The 18,063-nt window shown below is 41.7% G+C and overlaps 1 protein-coding gene across 2 annotated transcripts in view; it reads right to left on the bottom strand.

Moving 5' to 3' along the window:
• Positions 1-17,588, bottom strand: part of LOC124552470 (transmembrane and ubiquitin-like domain-containing protein 1) — a 58,133-nt gene extending 40,545 nt beyond the window's left edge. The window contains exons 1-2 of one of the 2 annotated variants that reach the window (XM_047126746.1): positions 17,362-17,588; positions 8,938-9,081 (exon numbers count right to left, since the gene is read on the bottom strand). In XM_047126746.1, coding sequence (XP_046982702.1) covers positions 8,938-9,060 — 123 coding nt within the window. In that variant the 5' untranslated portion in view covers positions 9,061-9,081; positions 17,362-17,588. Of the gene's footprint in view, positions 1-8,916; positions 9,082-17,361 lie in introns of both variants that reach the window. The other variant, XM_047126745.1, reaches the window with a different exon arrangement.
• Positions 17,589-18,063: the final 475 nt, after the last annotated feature.

The following is an 18,063-nucleotide window of genomic DNA, read 5'->3' on the forward strand; positions in this document are numbered from 1 at the left end:
CTGAAATATTGTGTCAAGTTGATTGTAAGATCTGGCAGTAAACCCAAGAAGAATATCAAAAATTCTTATGCCAGGAAAGCCTACACAGCCACATCACAATTTCAGTTTGTACAGGTACATTTCACTTTGAAGGATGGTATCAGTCTTTTCTCACCTTTGCCTTACCTCTTGTTTTGTCATGACTCTGAACTGACAATGTCTGAGTGCTGGTGGAGCATGAAAAATGTGTACATTAGAAAGAATTAGCTTTTACTTAGCAGCTGCAAAACATCTCAGTTGTTTCAGTGCCCGCAAGGTCACGTATAAGTCTGCATTGAAGGCAGTGAAGTTGGTTGGTTGGTTTGGGGGATGGGACCAAACAATGAGGTCATCAGCCCTTTCAGATAAGGGAAGGAAGTCAGCCGTGCCTTTTCAAAGGCACCATCCCAGTTGGTTGGTTGATTTAAAAGGGGGGATGGGGGGAGGGACCAAACTGCAAGGTCATTAGTCCCTTGTTCTCGGTAGAACAATTATCCAAGAGAAACAAGAAAATAAAGAAGATGAACAGCACAATAACAGGAGAAAGGAAGAACCAGAAGAACAACAAAAGGACAACAAACACTACAATGGGCAAAACAGGACAAGAAAACCACATAGAGCGGAGGAACAGGGAGAGGAGATCAGAAACAAGAAAGCAGATTACCACGGCTGGCTGACCTTGAGAATAAAAACAGGAGAAGCCAGACACTCTGCAACACATTAAAACCTCCACCCTAAAAGTCCTAGGGTGGAGGACACAGAGGCACAAAGGACATGCACTAAAACTCAGATCAAATGATAAAACCCACCTTCACGAATAAAACATAAAACTACAGCTGCTGTTGAGGCATTGTCGCCCAACACTGAAGGTAGAGTACTGGGAAAGTTAAAAGTCTGCCACAGAGCAGCTAAAAGTGGGCAGTCCAGCAAGAGGTGGACGACTGTCATTTGGGAGCCACAGCGACACTGAGGTGGGTGCTTGTGACGGAGGAGGTAACCATGTGTGAGCCATGTATGGAAAATGCGGAGTTGGCAAAGGACAACTTATTCCCTGCAAGAGGGCCACAGGGAAGACTTCCACACATTCTCAGTCTCCTTAATGACACAGAGTCTGTTGTTCATACTGTTATGCCACTCCCTCTCCCAAAGCCGAAAAACCTTGCGACATAAGACAAAACACAGGTCAGTTTCAAAGATGCCCATCTCCAGGAGCATGTTTGGTCAGCCTGTCAGCAAGTTCGTTGCCTGGGATTCCGACGTGTCCTGGGGTCCACACAAATACCACTGAATGACTGCACCATTCCAGGGCAGACATGGACTCCTGGATGTTCGCTACCAAAGAATGGTGAGGGTAGCACTGGTCGATAGCTTGTAAGCTGCTCAGGGTGTCAGAATAGAGAAGAAACGACTCACCAGAAAAGGAACAGATGTACTGATGTGCACGAGATATGGCCACAAGGTCTGTAGTGAATACACTGCAGCCAGCGGGCAAGGAATGCTGTTCAACATCACCTCTGTGGACGTAGGCGAAGTCAACATTACCATCAGCCACCGAGCTGTCGGTGTAAACAATTTCAGAGCCCCAGAAGACGTCAAGAATCGAGAGGAAGTGACAGCGGAGAGCGGCGGGGTTCACGGAGTCCTTAGGGCTATGCAAAAGGTCCAGACAAAGCTACCGCCGAGGTGTACACCATGCAGGTGTAAGTGAATGGGCCTCAAGTAGAGGTGGTAAAGGGAAGGACTCCAGTTCAGAGAGAAGGGATCACACACGAACTGCCATTGCAAGTCCTGACCTGGGCCGCTGATGTGGGAGATGAATTGCTGTGGGTGGGAAAAGGAGAAAGTAATCCGGATGTTCAGGAGAACTACGAATGTGTGCAACATAACTGGCGAGCAGTTATGCATGTCGGATCCGCAATGGAAGGACTCCGGCCTCCGCCAGAACGCTGGTCACCGGACTCGTTCTAAAAGCTCCCGTCGCTAAGCGAATGCCACAGTCGACCACTGGGTCGAGGAAAGGCAACATTGAGTGTGCCACCAAACCATAAACGACACTCCCATAGTCAAGGCGGGATTGAACAAGGGCTCTGTAGAGCTGCAGCAGTGTAGAACGATCTGCACCCCAGTTGGTGTTGCTCAGGCAGCGGAGAGCATTGAGGTGCACTCCCGCTTAAGCTGACAAAGGTGAGGTAGCCAAGTCAATCGGGCATCAAAAACCAGTCCTAAGAATCAATATGTCTCCACTACAGTGAGTGAACCGTCATAAGATAAAGTTCTGGTTCCAGATGAACAGTACCATGCCGACAGAAGTGCATGACACACGACTTCGCAGCTGAAAACTGGAAGCCATGGGCTAGAACACGTGACTGCACATTGTGAATGGCTCCCTGTAGGCGCCGCTCAGCAAGACCAGTACTGGAGGAGCAATACGAAATGCAGAATTCATCCGTACACAGAGAAAGTGAGATCGACGGCCCTACAGCTGCTGCTAGGCTGTTGATGACCACAAAAAAATAGAGATACACTCAATACCGAACCCTGCGGAACACCATTTTCCTGAATACGGGGGAACTATGGGAGACACCAACTTGGACACAGAAAATACGGAGCAGGCCCCAGATAGCCCACTCGTGCAATGTGGCAAGGATATGATGTCGCCAGGTCGTGTCACATGCTTTATGCAAGTCAAAAAAGATGGCAACCAGATGTTGGGGTCTGGAAAAGGCTGTTCGGATGGCAGACACAAGGGACACAAGATTATCAGTGGTAGAGTGACCCTGGTAGAAGCTGCCTTGAGATGGAGCCAGTAGGCCAGTGACTGCAGGACCCAACCCAACCGCCAACACACCATATGTTCCAGCAGCTTACAGAGAACACTGGTGAGGCTGATGGGCTAGCTATCCACATCAAGTGGGTTTTTACCAGGTTTTAACACCGGAATGATGGTGCCTCCCGCCATTGCGATGGAAAGACGCCATCCCACCAGATCCGATTGAAGATGACGAGCATATGTCGCTTGTAGTCAGACAATAGATGTTTAATCATCTGAGTGTGGATCTGATCCGGCCCAGGACCTGTGTCAGGGCAATGTGCAAGGACACTGAGGGTTCGCTGTGGCGTGTAGTGAATGAGAGGACTTTCCTTTCCATCTGCCATTTGAGGGTGCGAAAGGCTGGAGGGTAGTTCTCCTACACAAGAGGCTCGAGCATAGTTCTCAGCAATCACGTTTGCGTCGGCAGAGAGCACGCCACTGATGATAATGCCATGGACACCTGCTGGGGTCTGGTACCTAAAAAGATGTCTGATCTTCGCCCAGACTTGGAAGGTGACGTATGGCACCCAATGGTCGACACGTACCTCTCCCAACACTCCTTTTTCCGTTGTTTTATAAGCAGGCGAACATGGGCACGGAGCTGCCTAAAGGCTATTAGGTGCTCTAGGGAAGGGTGCCGCTTATGTCACTCTAGAGCTCACTGACGCTCTTTACATGCCTCTGCAACAGTCTTACACTGGTGGCATCCTAGAGGACGAGGGATCGCATTTTCCGCTGCACAAATTATCGTTGCAGTGAACTGCTCAATCACAAAATTGATGGCATCACGTGGGGGAGATTCAATGGTGACAGCAGAGGTGAAGGCTACCCAGTCTGCCTTGTTTAAAGCCTGTCTGGGCAGGCATCTGTGGGCCTGATGCTGCGGCAGTGACAGGAAGATGGGGAAGTGGTCACTACCAAACAGGTCATCATGTGCTCTACAGTGGACAGACTGGAGAAAGTCCTGGGCTGCAAATTGATAAATCAATGGTCGAGTAAGTACCATGAGCCACACTGAAATGTGTGGCGGCCTCAGTATTTAAAAGGCAGAGGTCGAGTTGGGACAGTAAATTTTCAACATCTCTGTCACGGCCAGTAAGCATGGTGCTATCCCACAAGGAGTTATTGGCGTTAAAATCTCCCAAAGTAGGAAAGGTCTAGGCAGTTGTTCAATCAGTGCAGCCAATAAGTTCAGGGGTACCGCACTATCTGGAGGGAGATATATGTTGCAGACAGTTATTTCCTGCATCGTCTGTATCCCGACAGCCACAGCTTCAAGAGGAGTTTGAAGGGGCACAGGTTCACTAGATACTGAGTTCAGGGCATAAACGAAAACTCCACCTGGCATTCTATTACATTCGCTACGGTTCTTGTATTATCCCTTGTAGCCACGCAGGGGTCCACATTGCCGGGAACCAGGTTTCCTGGAGGGCAATGCAGAAAGCAGGTGTAAAGCTTAAGAGCTGCCATAGCTCAGTCAGGTGGCCACAATTTCACTGGAGGATGACGTGATTGTGAGACTGGGAAGGCATGAAACACTCAATGAGGCAGTCTACACCTCAGGGTCACCTGCTGCCACTGACATATTCCCTGAACAGGTTATACCGTATTTACTTGAATCTAAGCCGCACCTGAAAAATGAGACTCGAAATAAAGGGAAAAAAAAAGTCCCGAATCTAAGCCGCACCTGAAATTTGAGACTCGAAATTCAAAGGGAGAGAAAAGTTTTAGGCCGCACCTCCAAATCGAAACAAAGTTGGTACATTGTAATATGAGACACAATTTAGGTTGAATGAATGACGATACCGCTACAGTAGTTTGGTTTGAGTCGTAAGCTTAGCAGTTAAGCTTTACCAGGTAGCCATTGCTATGCATCAGACGCTCCGTCCGTATTTATATGGGTACCCTTCCTTTTTCACGTGCTTCGTCTGGTTTGAACTGATTGCTTAGTTTGCTTTGATCTGATAAGTGCCGTTTTTTTTGTTATAGGTGTTTACGTCACTCTAAGCTGAAAATGTATTACTGTACTGTGTCATGCATTGTTTGTCGCATTCTGATAGAGCGTGTTTACGGCCTGTTGCCGCTTGCGGCGTGGCTTGCTTTTGTGCGCGCTACTGCTGCTTACAATTTAAAAAAAAAAAAAAAAGAAAGAGAGAGAGAGAGAGAGAGAGAGAGAGAGAGAGAGGAATCGTCTCATTAGTGAAACAATGGCAAGAGACTGCTATTTGTTGTTACTTACACTGCTGCTTTCTTTGATAATGATCAACAAGAACCAAATAATAGACTGCGTATGATAGAACATGTTCTGAACGAGAGTTAGGCGAAAATTTTTCTCCGTTTGAAAATCTTTGCAGCCGCTTCTTTAGTACATCAAATTCTGCACAGAAATTAGTCATCTTATATTTAAAAATCTAATCAGTTGCCGTGCGTCATTTCTGACAGTATCACTATTAGGCATAAGAATAATACGAATATAAACATGACACGATACGTATATTCTTCCGCGTTTGCTGTTGTCTCATTCTAGTTTTGTAGTTTATTAGGCAGACAGGATTTAAATGAGATAGCAGCAAACACGAAAGAATACATGGCAAAATGATTATATTCATATTATTCTTATGGTGAAGTGAATACTGCATGTGAATCACATTTCATCAGGTTCCTATTAGCAACCATCTCTTCTCACAGGTAGGAAAAAATTCAGAACGTAGAGTTGGCCACATTGGCAAACACCCTAAACAGTCTTGCCAGTCGGATTTTCGTAGTACATTGAAATTCTGCTACATTCAAAGATGAACAATACGGAATTTGTATTTACTTTGTTGAATAATGTATGAAAATGCAGTGGTCGAAACTCGGGGCGGAGAAAAAAAGCTCGTCTTCCACCTTTTTTTTTTAAATTTATTTACTGACGCAAGGTTTTGGCGCCAGTATTTATCTTTGTGCCTACAAAGCATGACTGTGTAGCACTACATATATTTGACGGCAGAAGTTAGTTGTGGCGGCACCTACCAACATTTTTCAGAACTTCTGTTTGCTTTGCACTCGATTCTAAGCTGCAGGCGGTTTTTTGGATTACAAAAACCGGAAAAAAAGTGCGGCTTAGATTCGAGTAAATACGGCATCCATTGTGGCAGCATCCTGGCATTTGCCTGATGCAATTTAGGGAAATCGTGGAAAACCTAAATGAGGGTGGCCAGATGTGGATTTAAACTGTCATCCTCCCGAAAACAATGACAAGACAGTGAAGTCTTAAAGCAATTGGATGTTGAAGGTACATTAGATGAAACAACACAAATGTCATAAAATAATTCAAAATAGATCTAGTTGTGTAGCCTCTCCTGTATTGCATTAAATTTAAAATTACTCGGCTAATATTTTTGCACTACTGCCAGATTTGCTATGAATAGGGCCAATTATATAATTAATTGTCATTTTTGTGCAAAACCTAAGATGATTCAAAGGTGCATTTCATTCTCAAATGACAAAATATTCACTCAGAGTAGGAACAACATTAACATTTATTTTTAGTTATCCTTATTAACAATTATTATTGGATATTTACCTTTCCCACTACGAATATTTCTGATACTGGAAGAACAAAAATTATTTTAAGATTCACAAAAGAGATCCAATCACTTAGCACAATTTGAAACCACTGATTTGATCAGACAAGATAACGAGGCCTATAAGAGTCTCAAACCATTCAGTACAAATAAATTATTCAGAAGCTGAATGAAGCAAAATACAGCATTGAGACAACTGCAGCAAGCACAGGAACCTGCTCTACAATATTCTTAGTTATGAAGATTTCTGGAAAAATAGACTTCTTTTCTGCCTATCAATCTTTTTTAATTATTGCCCACTTCTGATCTGTTAAACAATATTTTAAAAAATTAAAACTGGTTTCTAATCTTGTGTATTCTGTATTATATAGAGCTTAATCCTTTTCTATCTGATTACTATAAAATGCTGTATTAACATACCACTTCTTGTAGGTACAAAGTACACTAATTAACCTTAATGGAACTATCACTTTCACTGTCATTCACTAAACCCAAACTTAATATTTTAAAATGTGTAGAGAGCAGTCAATAATATTCCAGAATTAAAAACCGATCAAGAGCTCTTTCAAAATTTATTTTGGCAGCCTACCCAGCAACCCTATTCAGGTGCTGCAAGTTTTGCTGTTACGTGTACTCACTGCCTGGACTCCAACCAGACTGTGAGCTATTGTCAGTCTCACGCCACTATTTTCACCCAACTCTGATTTCCGATATCCACTGCGTCCTCTGACGCTCTTTTGTTTTACGAAGCACGCACTAATACCCTGTAAAAACAAATTGGTGTTCCGAAGGGGTACTCAGAGCAACAAACCGAACAGGTAATACAGCCAAACTCAAAAATCGCTGAGAAAAAAGCTGACACTGGAAAGGTAGGTAGACTTCTACAGAAACGTGTCACCCAGTGTATTTTGTTCACTTCAACTACGATAAAAAAGTATGTTTGTTGCGGGTGTGTACCACATTCCTTGCAACGTTTTACGTCGAACTATCAGAACAGTCAAGGAGAGAAGTAAGGAATACAGTCTGCGACACACCTGACTAAACCAACCGAAGTGAATCAGTGGTCACAGAGCAGTGCCTTGAGTATAATTGTAAAATGAAATGAGAGCAATATCATAGTGCAAATGCCAAGTTTCTGGGACAGCATAATTCAGGAGTTTATTGAAATTAAGATGTCAGAAAACTTAATAAACAGGAATGGAGTTCCAATTTAAATAACCCTTGGGATTCGGCACTCAATTTATTGATACCTCAATGACCATCAGATTCATCAGAGTTGGAAAGCACTGAGGGAATCTGCATTTCATGGAGTTATCAGTATGTGCTCTGAAAAACAAAAAGAGCATCAAAGGACAAATCAAACTCTGATACAAATAGCTGTGTGAGACCAATAATAGCTCACAGTTTGATCAGAGTCCAGGCGGCGAGTACACGTAGAAGCAGGACTCACGGCAACTGAAGAAGACAACTGGGCCGGTCGTCGAAATATTGTGCAGAAAATGTAGACAGCAACTAAGTTCTACACCGGGAAGCTCTCTATTAATCAGTCATGCCGAAAAACTAAAGAGATCATATTTTTATTTTATTTGACAGATCTGAAGATGGGTGACACTGCCTGAAATCAGTCAGTTTTAAATAATATAAACACAACTATTAATAAATGGAAAACAAATTTGTAATAACAATTAAGGATCCCTCCGAAAACAGTTGCGGAGCTGACGAAGATAAACGAGTAAACCTGTGGCACTGTTCTAGTCCTAGTCTAACATTTCCCCCATAGACAAAGCGAGAAGTTAATTAGCGAAACATAATAAAGCTTACTACAACTGATCATACCTCCACTGTGCAAAAACTTTCATACTGCACTCCAGTGCTAATTAGAATAGTTCTGAACAGGTTTCTGTTTAAAGCAAAATTCAGTGCTTGCTATATTCACAGTCCAAGTATGTGAGCACAACATTCCATTTAAGTTGTCATTAGACAGCAACAGCAACCAGAGTACACATTTCTTTCTTCTGTTGTGTAGTACATACAATTTCACAAACAGAAAACGATATTTTAATCAGACCACGTGTTCTGTTAGGTCAGTATTGTTTATTAAATTCATTTTGACCTGCAATACCAAGTACTTGTCATAAATAACATTAAAGATTATATTTACATATCCTTCACAAAATAACAGCAGCCACAGGCACAAACTCCGATCAGTCACTCGCATATCTAATAAACGGTGATATAAGCTTCCAGCTGCCAAATTTGAAAGGCGCAGACACGATAAATGTACCGAGAAAATATTCTGCTTCCTTTTGTGACCCAGTTCCATACTAAATCTTTTGAAAAGTAACAGTATAGACTACCGAAAAATAAACCATACGTTCACAATAAAATTGACAATGAGCCAAGTTTCTACTTAGCAGCACCATTGGAACTTATTTTAGAGCGAATGTAACAGACACTTTGCATGTACAGGCACAGTGAATACAACACATGAACTGAAACAATTAGAGATCAAAGTTTCACCATATAGGTGCGGTTCCGCACCGTACGGAAGATAGGTCTGTCAGAGATTCCTGTGGATCGCCAGGCCACCACCGCGACAATCACAGCAATCAGCACCGAGAAGAACTGTATCACCTCATCTCCGACACCTTCAATAAGAGGCATCTTGTTGTCACAGCCTTCTACCTGTTGAGCAAAACAAAAACACGTTAATTACAGTGGAAAGTTCTGGCAGAATATAAAAGCTTTAGGAGTAAAGAAGACTAATCACCAAAACGCAGAAGTGTCAAGTCATCAACACGTGTAAACAAAAATAAGAAAAACTTGCCAGCTTTTGGAATGTGTACATTGTTGAGCTTTGTATTGGCAGGCATATGGTACACACGTGTCAGAGCCACTGGGGAGCAGTGAACGATGAAGCTGAAGTAGAGACGTGAATTAGGGGGAGGTAATAGGACAGAACAAGAGGAAACTGTTTGGTGGAGGAAGTGACGACAGTGGGCTAATGGAGATAAGCGTCCAGGACAGTTCGGATAGAAAGGATGTGTTGTGAGGACAACTCCCATCTTCATAGTTCAGAAAAGCTGGTGTTGGAGGGAAGGATCCAGTTGGCCTGGGCTGATAAGCAGCCATTGAAAATGAACTCGTTGTGCCCAGCTGCAAGTTGTGGTACTGGGTGGTCAAGTATTTTCTCAGCCACAGTTTGGCAGTGTCCATTCATTCTGGTGGACAGCTAGTTGGTTGTCATACTGACATTAAAAGCTGTGCAGAGACTGCAGCAGAGATAGTATATTACAAGGCTGCTGTCACAGGTGGCCTGGCCTCTGATGGGGCAGGATAAGCCTGTGACAGGACTGGAGAAGGCGGTGTCATATGAGTCGATTTGGGAGGTCTTGCATCTGTCTTCCACAGGGCTATAACCCCTGTGGCATGGAGTTGGGAGTGGCATAGAAAATGAACTAGGATGTTGTGTAGGTTGGGTGGGCCCTGGAACGCCACTTTTAGAAGGGTGGGAAGAATCTTGGATACGATGGTCTGTCATTTCAGGGCATGACAACAGATAATCAGAACACTGTTGAAGTATACAGATCACTTGTTCAACTCCAGGGTGATACTGAGTGATGAGAGGGTGAGCTCCTTTGTCACTGATTCTTGGGGTGGTTGAAGGGTTGGGTATGTGTGAGGATATGGCACGGAAAGTCTTTAAAGGTCCTCACGAGACCTTCAGCATACTGGGAAAGGGAGTTCTCATCACTGCAGACACGCTGTCACCAAGTGACCAGACTGTGCGAGAGGGATTTTTTCGGTGTTCGGGGGATGACAGCTGTCAAAATGGAGATAGTGTTGGTGGTTAATGAGTTTAATATGGGCAGAGGTGTGGATGGAGACATCAGAGGGGTTGAGGTGAATTGCAATGATGGAAGTCATCTTTGCAACACATCCTTCGCGTCCATAACCCTCCTGACCTCAATCCTCATTAAGCCACTGTCCCCACACCCTCCACTCAACAGTTTCCTCTTCCTCTCTCCCATTACCCACACTCAATTCGCACCTCCCCCTCACCCCTTATCATGCACTGCTCGCCATCACCGCTGAGCAAACCAGCTGCCTGTCTCTTGAGCTGCTACCCACCTTCCCCCAATGCCCTTTCCTGCCTCCTGCCAGCATCACCCATGTCCACCAGTGAAACTGCAATTCTGGTACTGTGAATGATGCCGGTACTGTGCAGGGGCACAAAAGTGTGTGTGTTTTGTGCACGTATTTGTACTTTAGCTAACAAGTATTTTTTCTTTCTTTCTATCACCAAGCCGATGCTTCTGCTTTTTGGTGAGTGGCCAGCTTTACTCCTACATTATTTATAAAACACTATAATGAACAGTGGTCTATCCAGCTTGAATATGGTGAACAAAAGCCACTTTTAAATAACACTGACTGATGCTATATAATACGAATATTTACTTGCTGTCTTGCTGAACTAGTATCAAGCACAACACATATCTTCAGTAAAACAATCCGAAATATTTGTACTGGATAAGAACACTGATCCCTCCCAGGAGATGTCAGATAATACTGTGTCACACCGCCTCTAGCCCTGATAATGGCTTCAATTCGATGAGAAAGGGGCTTCACAGCTTTTTTCAGCTCTGCCACATTTGGCCGAAGTTACTCATCAATGATTAGATTAGGAAGAGCTATCAAGAAGCAAGGATTTTGATTACTACGTTTCACCGGCTGTTACAAATAGTCCCAGACATTTTCCACAGGCTTAAATTGGGGGATTTAGCTGGCCAGTCCGGGTGGAATAGGATGCCCGAGTGTTTATCAAAAGGAAATGTATGCATGCAGTACAGCCCTGTGTGCATGAATGCTGTTACCTCTGAAGATGGGAGTGTTCATAGCGTACTAATCAAGAAGGAGCAATACTGATGCTGGCAACATTGCTACAACTTGCAAGTGCTGCCAAGTTTTGGTATTTTAGTGATTAAAAATCTACTAAAAGTGGTACTCAGAAGTCTAGTTTTACTGTATCTGCAGCTGTAGTAGTGAGTTTAGTACATTGTTTATGTTACTAGCCAAACAGTGATAACATACTTTCTTAAGTGCTATCTCTACAGACAAAATGCACACTTTTACTCAACTCAGAGGATAAAAATAACACACTGTGGGCAGCAGTGCTAACAAGGGAACCTCCCCATCGCACCCCCCTCAGATTTAGTTATAAGTTGGCACAGTGGACAGGCCTTGAAAAACTGAACACAGATCAATCGAGAAAACAGGAAGAAGTTGTGTGGAACTACAGAAAAAATAAGTAAAATACACAAACTGAGTAGTCCATGTGCAAGATAAGCAACATCGAGCATAGTGTCAGCTCAGGAGCGCCGTGGTCCCGTGGTTAGCGTGAACATTCGCGAAACGAGAGGTCTTTGGTTCAAGTCTTCCCTCGGGTAAAACTTTTACTTTATTTATTTTCGCAAAGTTATGACCTGTCAGTTCGTTCATTGACGTCTCTGTTCACAGTAATAAGTTTAGTGTCTGTGTCTGGCGACCGCACTGCAAAACCGTGTGATTAGTAGACGAAAGTACGTTCCTCTCCAATGGGAACCGAAAACGTTTGATCGCAAGGTCATAGGTCAACCGATTCCTCCACAGGAAAACACGTCTGATATATTCTATATGACACTGGTGACGGCATGTGTGCCACATGACAGGAATATGTTGTCGACCCACCTAACTTGTACACTTGGCGAATGGGTAAAAAGATTCTTCTACCTTGCCCGATTTAGGTTTTCTTGTGGATGTGATAATAACTCCCAAAAAAGTGATGAAAACATAAGAGTTTGTCACATAAACTGCAACAAATGAATGCAACAGTTTCACAGTCACACAGTTTTCCCTGTGCTCTGTCAAAACATATGTTTTTAACGTTTTCCAATTTTTTCCGTGTGTAGACCGTCAAATCCTGCATATGTCCAAGTAAATCTGAACTGGAATTTTCGAGACCGAAGTTGATTGTGTGAGTGCCTGAACTTTGATAATTGACACACGTCAATTGCTAGAAAATAAAAAAGTTAAAATTTTTACTCGATGGAAGACTTGAACCGAGGTCCTCTAGTACCCCAATTGCTTACACTTACCACGAGACTACGGGGCTCCTCGGATCACATTGTCCTTGATGTGGCTTATGTTACACATCGAGTACTCAATTTGTATATTTTGCTTATTTTTTTCATAGTTCGACAAAACTTCTTCCTGTTTTCTCGATTGATCTGTGTTCAGTTTTTCAAGGCCTATCCACTGTGCCAACTTATAACTAAATCTGAGGGGGGTGCGATGGGGAGGTTCCCTTGTAAGTAATCTTCCTGATAAAAAAGGTCACAAAGGACAGATTTGGAAAGTACCACAGAGTAATGAGAAATGGTTGACAGGGGGAGAAGGCCGCTTACACTTCCTTTGTCTCGGATGTTGTGAAGCGACTAGTCTCGTATAGATATCTGCAAGCCTTTGGTGCGGCAGTAATTGTTCCACAATCATGGAGAAAGAGCAGCTACTCTTAAATCTGTTCTCACAGTAACACGGGCAGAATTAGAAGAGTTGTGTGCTGCAGTTGACAGTGAAGTTAAGACTGGACTGTTGTAAAACCAGCCAGATCGGGACACATGCTCAAGAGATATCGCCATTCTGTAGCATCACTGCTTTGGGGACAGAGACAGCAGAGAACCCAAGGAGCTCAGGAATACACTGACAAGACACAGGCCGAAACTCCTTGGGTAGGGAATACTAGGTAAGTAGTGTTTTTAAGCCAAGTACATTCAATGATGTCACCTGTGATTTAGGCTCTCTGGGGGAATATCTTGGTAAAGATTATGATGTACTGATTATTAAGCCAAGTACATTCAATGATGTCACCTGTGATTTAGGCTCTCTGGGGGAAGATCTTGGTAAAGATGATGATGTACTGATTATTGCTGGGAACTGTTTGAACCATTACCTTAACTACACAAGTGAGAATGACATCAGGCATATTCTGGGAATACTCCTCACACAAGTGTAAAATTGTGTCATCGTTTGGTGGTACCATAAGCCCAGCACCAAGCATCCCGCTGAACTTGTAAATGCAGAGCTTCAGCAGTTGCCCGACTGACTGAGACCTTCACACACAGATGTGATGGTGGGTCACCCTTTACATAATCACAACACATACTGAACAGTCCAAGTATGTAGGTTTCAGGTTAGAGGTTATCTGAACAACTAATTGGCAGAAGCAATCAGTGTAACCAGAACAGTGTACATCATCAAATTCCTGTGATTTCCAATATTTTCACAAGGATTTTTAGGGCAAATGTTTCCAAAAGATATAGTTGTTGAAGAACTAAGATATATAGTTGCAGCAATAAAGGGAAAAACAAATGACTATGTCTCGGATAGTAAAGAGTTTAAAAATCGTAACACACCTGGACATTTCCATTGAAACATAAGTAGCTTGTTCAGTAGGAAAAAAAAGAGCTTCTCAATCAATATAAGACAGTTAAATAAGGGCTACACCTAACAGAACGTCATCTGGAAGTCACAGAATTTGAACAGACGCACATTGCTGTAGGCCCAATAAGAGGAAAACGGAAGCGGCTATATACAAGGAAAGTGAAATACAGTCCCAGGCCAAAGCATTCAGTGTACTGAAAAGCAATTTTAATGCAGTACTTCAGTGATAAGACCTGGAAACATACAAGGTAACAGATCTGCCACTCTATAGGCCCTCAGCAGGAAATGTTTTAAGCTCCAGTAAGTAATAAGATGATGTACTAATAATATTTAATACAAATAACGAAGAAGTGACTGTATGTGAAGATTTCAAAAATTTAGAGTTCATCTCAGATGGTTCTCAAATGAAAATACACAGTTCAAACCTGGTCTTGGTACAAATTTTCATTCATCACTTCAGTCTGCATATATACATCGGATAGTTCTGATCAAGGGCACCTAAGTTACTGATGTGCAGCTTTAGTTTGACTTTCCCAGTAACATTCCCAAAAATAATAGAAGGGCATAGTATAACAGCAATTTATGTCTAAATTCAACATTCTTTAACTGAATAATGCGAGCCCCATAGTAAATGGTTTATCTGACTATGATGGCAGCAATAATACATCACCATCAGTTAAGTTTAAGTAAGCACAGAAAAGGAAATTTTCACATAAATGTAAATGCTGACTCAAGTTACATTATTCACAGAGAGTTTACAGAGAAGTTTACCAAGATTACACAGCAGATGAGAAATTTAATTCTTTCCTAAAAAAATATACTCACAAATATATGAATTCGGCTTTCCTTCAACAAACACAGCCATGCACAGTGGAAGCAAGGAAAAAGTGTGGCAAACATTTGTGATCAAAACACTTTGTGCTAAGTGGAGACAGAGCTTTACAAAGAGGTGACAAAAGTCATGGGATAGTGATATGTACGTATACAGGTGGTGGTAGAATCACATACACAAGGTATAAAAAGGCAGTACATTGGTAGAGCTCTCATTTGTACTCTGGTGATTCATGTGAAAAGGCTTCCAATGTGATTATGGCTGCACAATGGAAATTAAAAGACCTTCAATACTGAATGCTAGTTGGAACTAGATGCACAGGACATTTCATTTCAGAATAGTTGGAGAATTCAATATTCCAAGGTCCACAGTGTCAAGAGTGCGCCGAGAATACCACATTTCAAGCATTACTTCTCACCACGGACAACGCAGTGGCCAACAGTCTTCACTTAACAACTGAGAACAGCGGTGTTTGTGCAGAGTTGTCAGCGCTAACAGACAAGTAACACTGCGCGAAACAACCACAGAAATCAATGCGAGGCATATGACAAACATATCTGTTAGGATAGTGCAGAGAAATTTTGCATTAATGGGCTATGGCAGCAGATGACCAATGCAAGTGCCTTTGCTAACAGCACATTACCTGCAGTGTCTCTCTGGGCTCATTATCTTACCAGTTGCACTCTACACGACTGGAATGGCATGATCAGATAAGTCGTGATTTCAGTTGGGGAGAGCTGATGCTATAGTTCATGTGTGGTGCACACCCCATGGAGCCATGGACCCAAGTTGACGAGTGCTTGAGGTATACAGTCGAAGGCTTCGTTGAGGTCACACAGTACAACAGATAACAAATCCTTATTTTAAAATTCAGTTAACATCTGGTGAACAACTTTAGTTACAGCAGTATTCAAAATACAAATCTTGTTGTACATTAGAAATTAAAAGATTTAGAAAAAACTGGAACAATAGAAATTGGTCACTAGTTTTCCAGCACATGCACATCTCCTTTTCTTAAAGATAGATACTATTTAGGGCAGTTTTAACTGGACCAGGAAAAAATGAAAGAAAGCAACTGCTGATAAAAAAAAAAAAAAAATACATTTTATTACATAATTTAATTTGGGAACCAATAATAGTCCACAGTTCTGGAGTTGGAGAACCCTGACACTAATTTTATAACACCGGCTAAGGTTATGTCCTGGATCTCCTTCCCCCTGAAATCTTGAACGTTCTGTGTCACTCAGCATGAAGAAGATCTAATGCAGAAATTCTGTTTGTCTTGATTTTGTTTTTCAGCTCACTCACTGAGGTTAGAAAGTAATCACTCACTTCCAGTGGGGCCAGCAGTATATCTTGTATGCAAATTTGGAAATCTTTTTGTCTGGTAATGTCCCATGCTGCTTTGAAGTTGTTTGAACCACCTTCTGCGTGAAGTTCGAGAGCAAGGTTTTTCACCAGGGTCAAATTTATTTATTACAATTTAAATAAGGTCTATCAGTAGTGTCTTCCAGTAGCATACAAGAATTTTTACGTATTATGCACAGCTTGAGTATCTCTACTGTATTGAGGGCCAGCTCATGTGTATATCATATAACATTTTCTCTTTCATTTTATGCCTGGGGATATTTTTGATTAATGACGAACGTGAGTACCATAACTCAGAGAGTTTGGTTCAAGAAATTATCAAAAACTGAGTCCCAATTGACATCATTTAACATGTCAATAAATACATTAATATATTCGTCTTTCTTCTCTCTTATCTGCTTAACATTAGAATTGACATTGGCTGATCCGTCTGGCTTACACAATTGTTCACAGCAGAATGTTAAAATTAAAGGTACATTGTCTGCTGCAGCTCCATATGCAAAGTTGACATCATACATACCTCTTCAAAAATTATTAGGCCTATCCAAGCAAACATTATTTCATGAGGCTATAGTTTGCACAATGTAAATTCAATTAGGCCTATCTTAAGACACCAAAAAAATATTATTGTAGCACATACATCACCACCAGCCTCTGGAACACTGAAATCATAATACACAACGCAGAAATTGTTTGATACACATCTAGCCATATGTGGCAAGAGTAGGAGAAACAAATACTTCGACACAACAAAAAATGTCAATCAAGTTTAATAAAAACAATCGTTTTACAGGGCACACCGAGGAAAAAATCAATGGCACAACGAAGTAAATTGGAACTGAGATAAAACGTGACATTTACATTTTCAAAATGAACGAAAAAATACAATAATATTGTGGTAATATTTAATTTGCAATACATATTTACAGTTCATACAATGTCTGTGTTTCTCTAGTCATTGACAAGATACGTAATGTAGGGAAAGTAATAGGGGACGCGGATTACACGAACTACGGACGGAATCGCATGTGGTATCTATTTAAATAGTCCTATAATTCAATTTCGCATTGATACTCCAACACAAAGAAAAAAAAAAGCCATCAAATAGAAATTTTCTTAGTGTTCCTGAAGTGACGGCCTTGGGAAATAACCAAGGCAATTTATTTGTATGACAAGCCCAAGGCAATCAATTTTTTTCTCTCTATACCTTCGAAAGTTTGCATTCGAACGCACAACTATACAATGCCATGTCTTACAAAATACCACTACGAAGACTGGATACATACCTTTAATAATGCAATTAAGCGCTTTCTATCCACTGATGACTGCAACTGACAGTCCGATTTCTGAACTTTTCAAAATCAACCAAATCGTATTTCAACTATCACATTTATCAACAGCACTCAACAACGTTCAAAACACTCACAAAGACAACAAACACAAATAATAACATAGTTCCTGCCTACATTTATCTTTCAAAACCCAGAACCCCCCTTCTATACAAACGAGCAAAGATTTTATTTAAAATTGTAATCGAATATGCGATCTCATACAACAAAGCAAGTCCGACAAGCTTCCAGGCCTTGACATATCCATCTAAACATTGGATTACTAAATGCACCACGAATTTAAAACTAATTTTTCCTAGAATTTGAACATATGTAGTGGACTAGGATATCCAATAATGAACCAAAAGTATCCCAATTTAATTATTCCTTCTTAAATTTCCTGATAACCTGATACATATTTATTATATCTGAATCATTAAATGTTACTTAACCTTGCAGTTGCGCATTTAAAACAAAAATCCAGCCAATATAAGGTTCAAGAAGAAACTTTCAGCGAAGTATGGCTCTGTATGAAGCATACCATTAAGACGGAGACTTCAATATGACAACACAGTGCAGCAGTCAAATACGTCAAACAGACGGCAGGAGACACAGAATGGACAAATTCACATGAAAACCAAGCTGTTTTCCTCCCTAACA

The sequence above is a fragment of the Schistocerca americana genome, chromosome 10, assembly GCF_021461395.2.
Source record: "Schistocerca americana isolate TAMUIC-IGC-003095 chromosome 10, iqSchAmer2.1, whole genome shotgun sequence".
Lineage (NCBI taxonomy): Eukaryota > Metazoa > Arthropoda > Insecta > Orthoptera > Acrididae > Schistocerca > Schistocerca americana.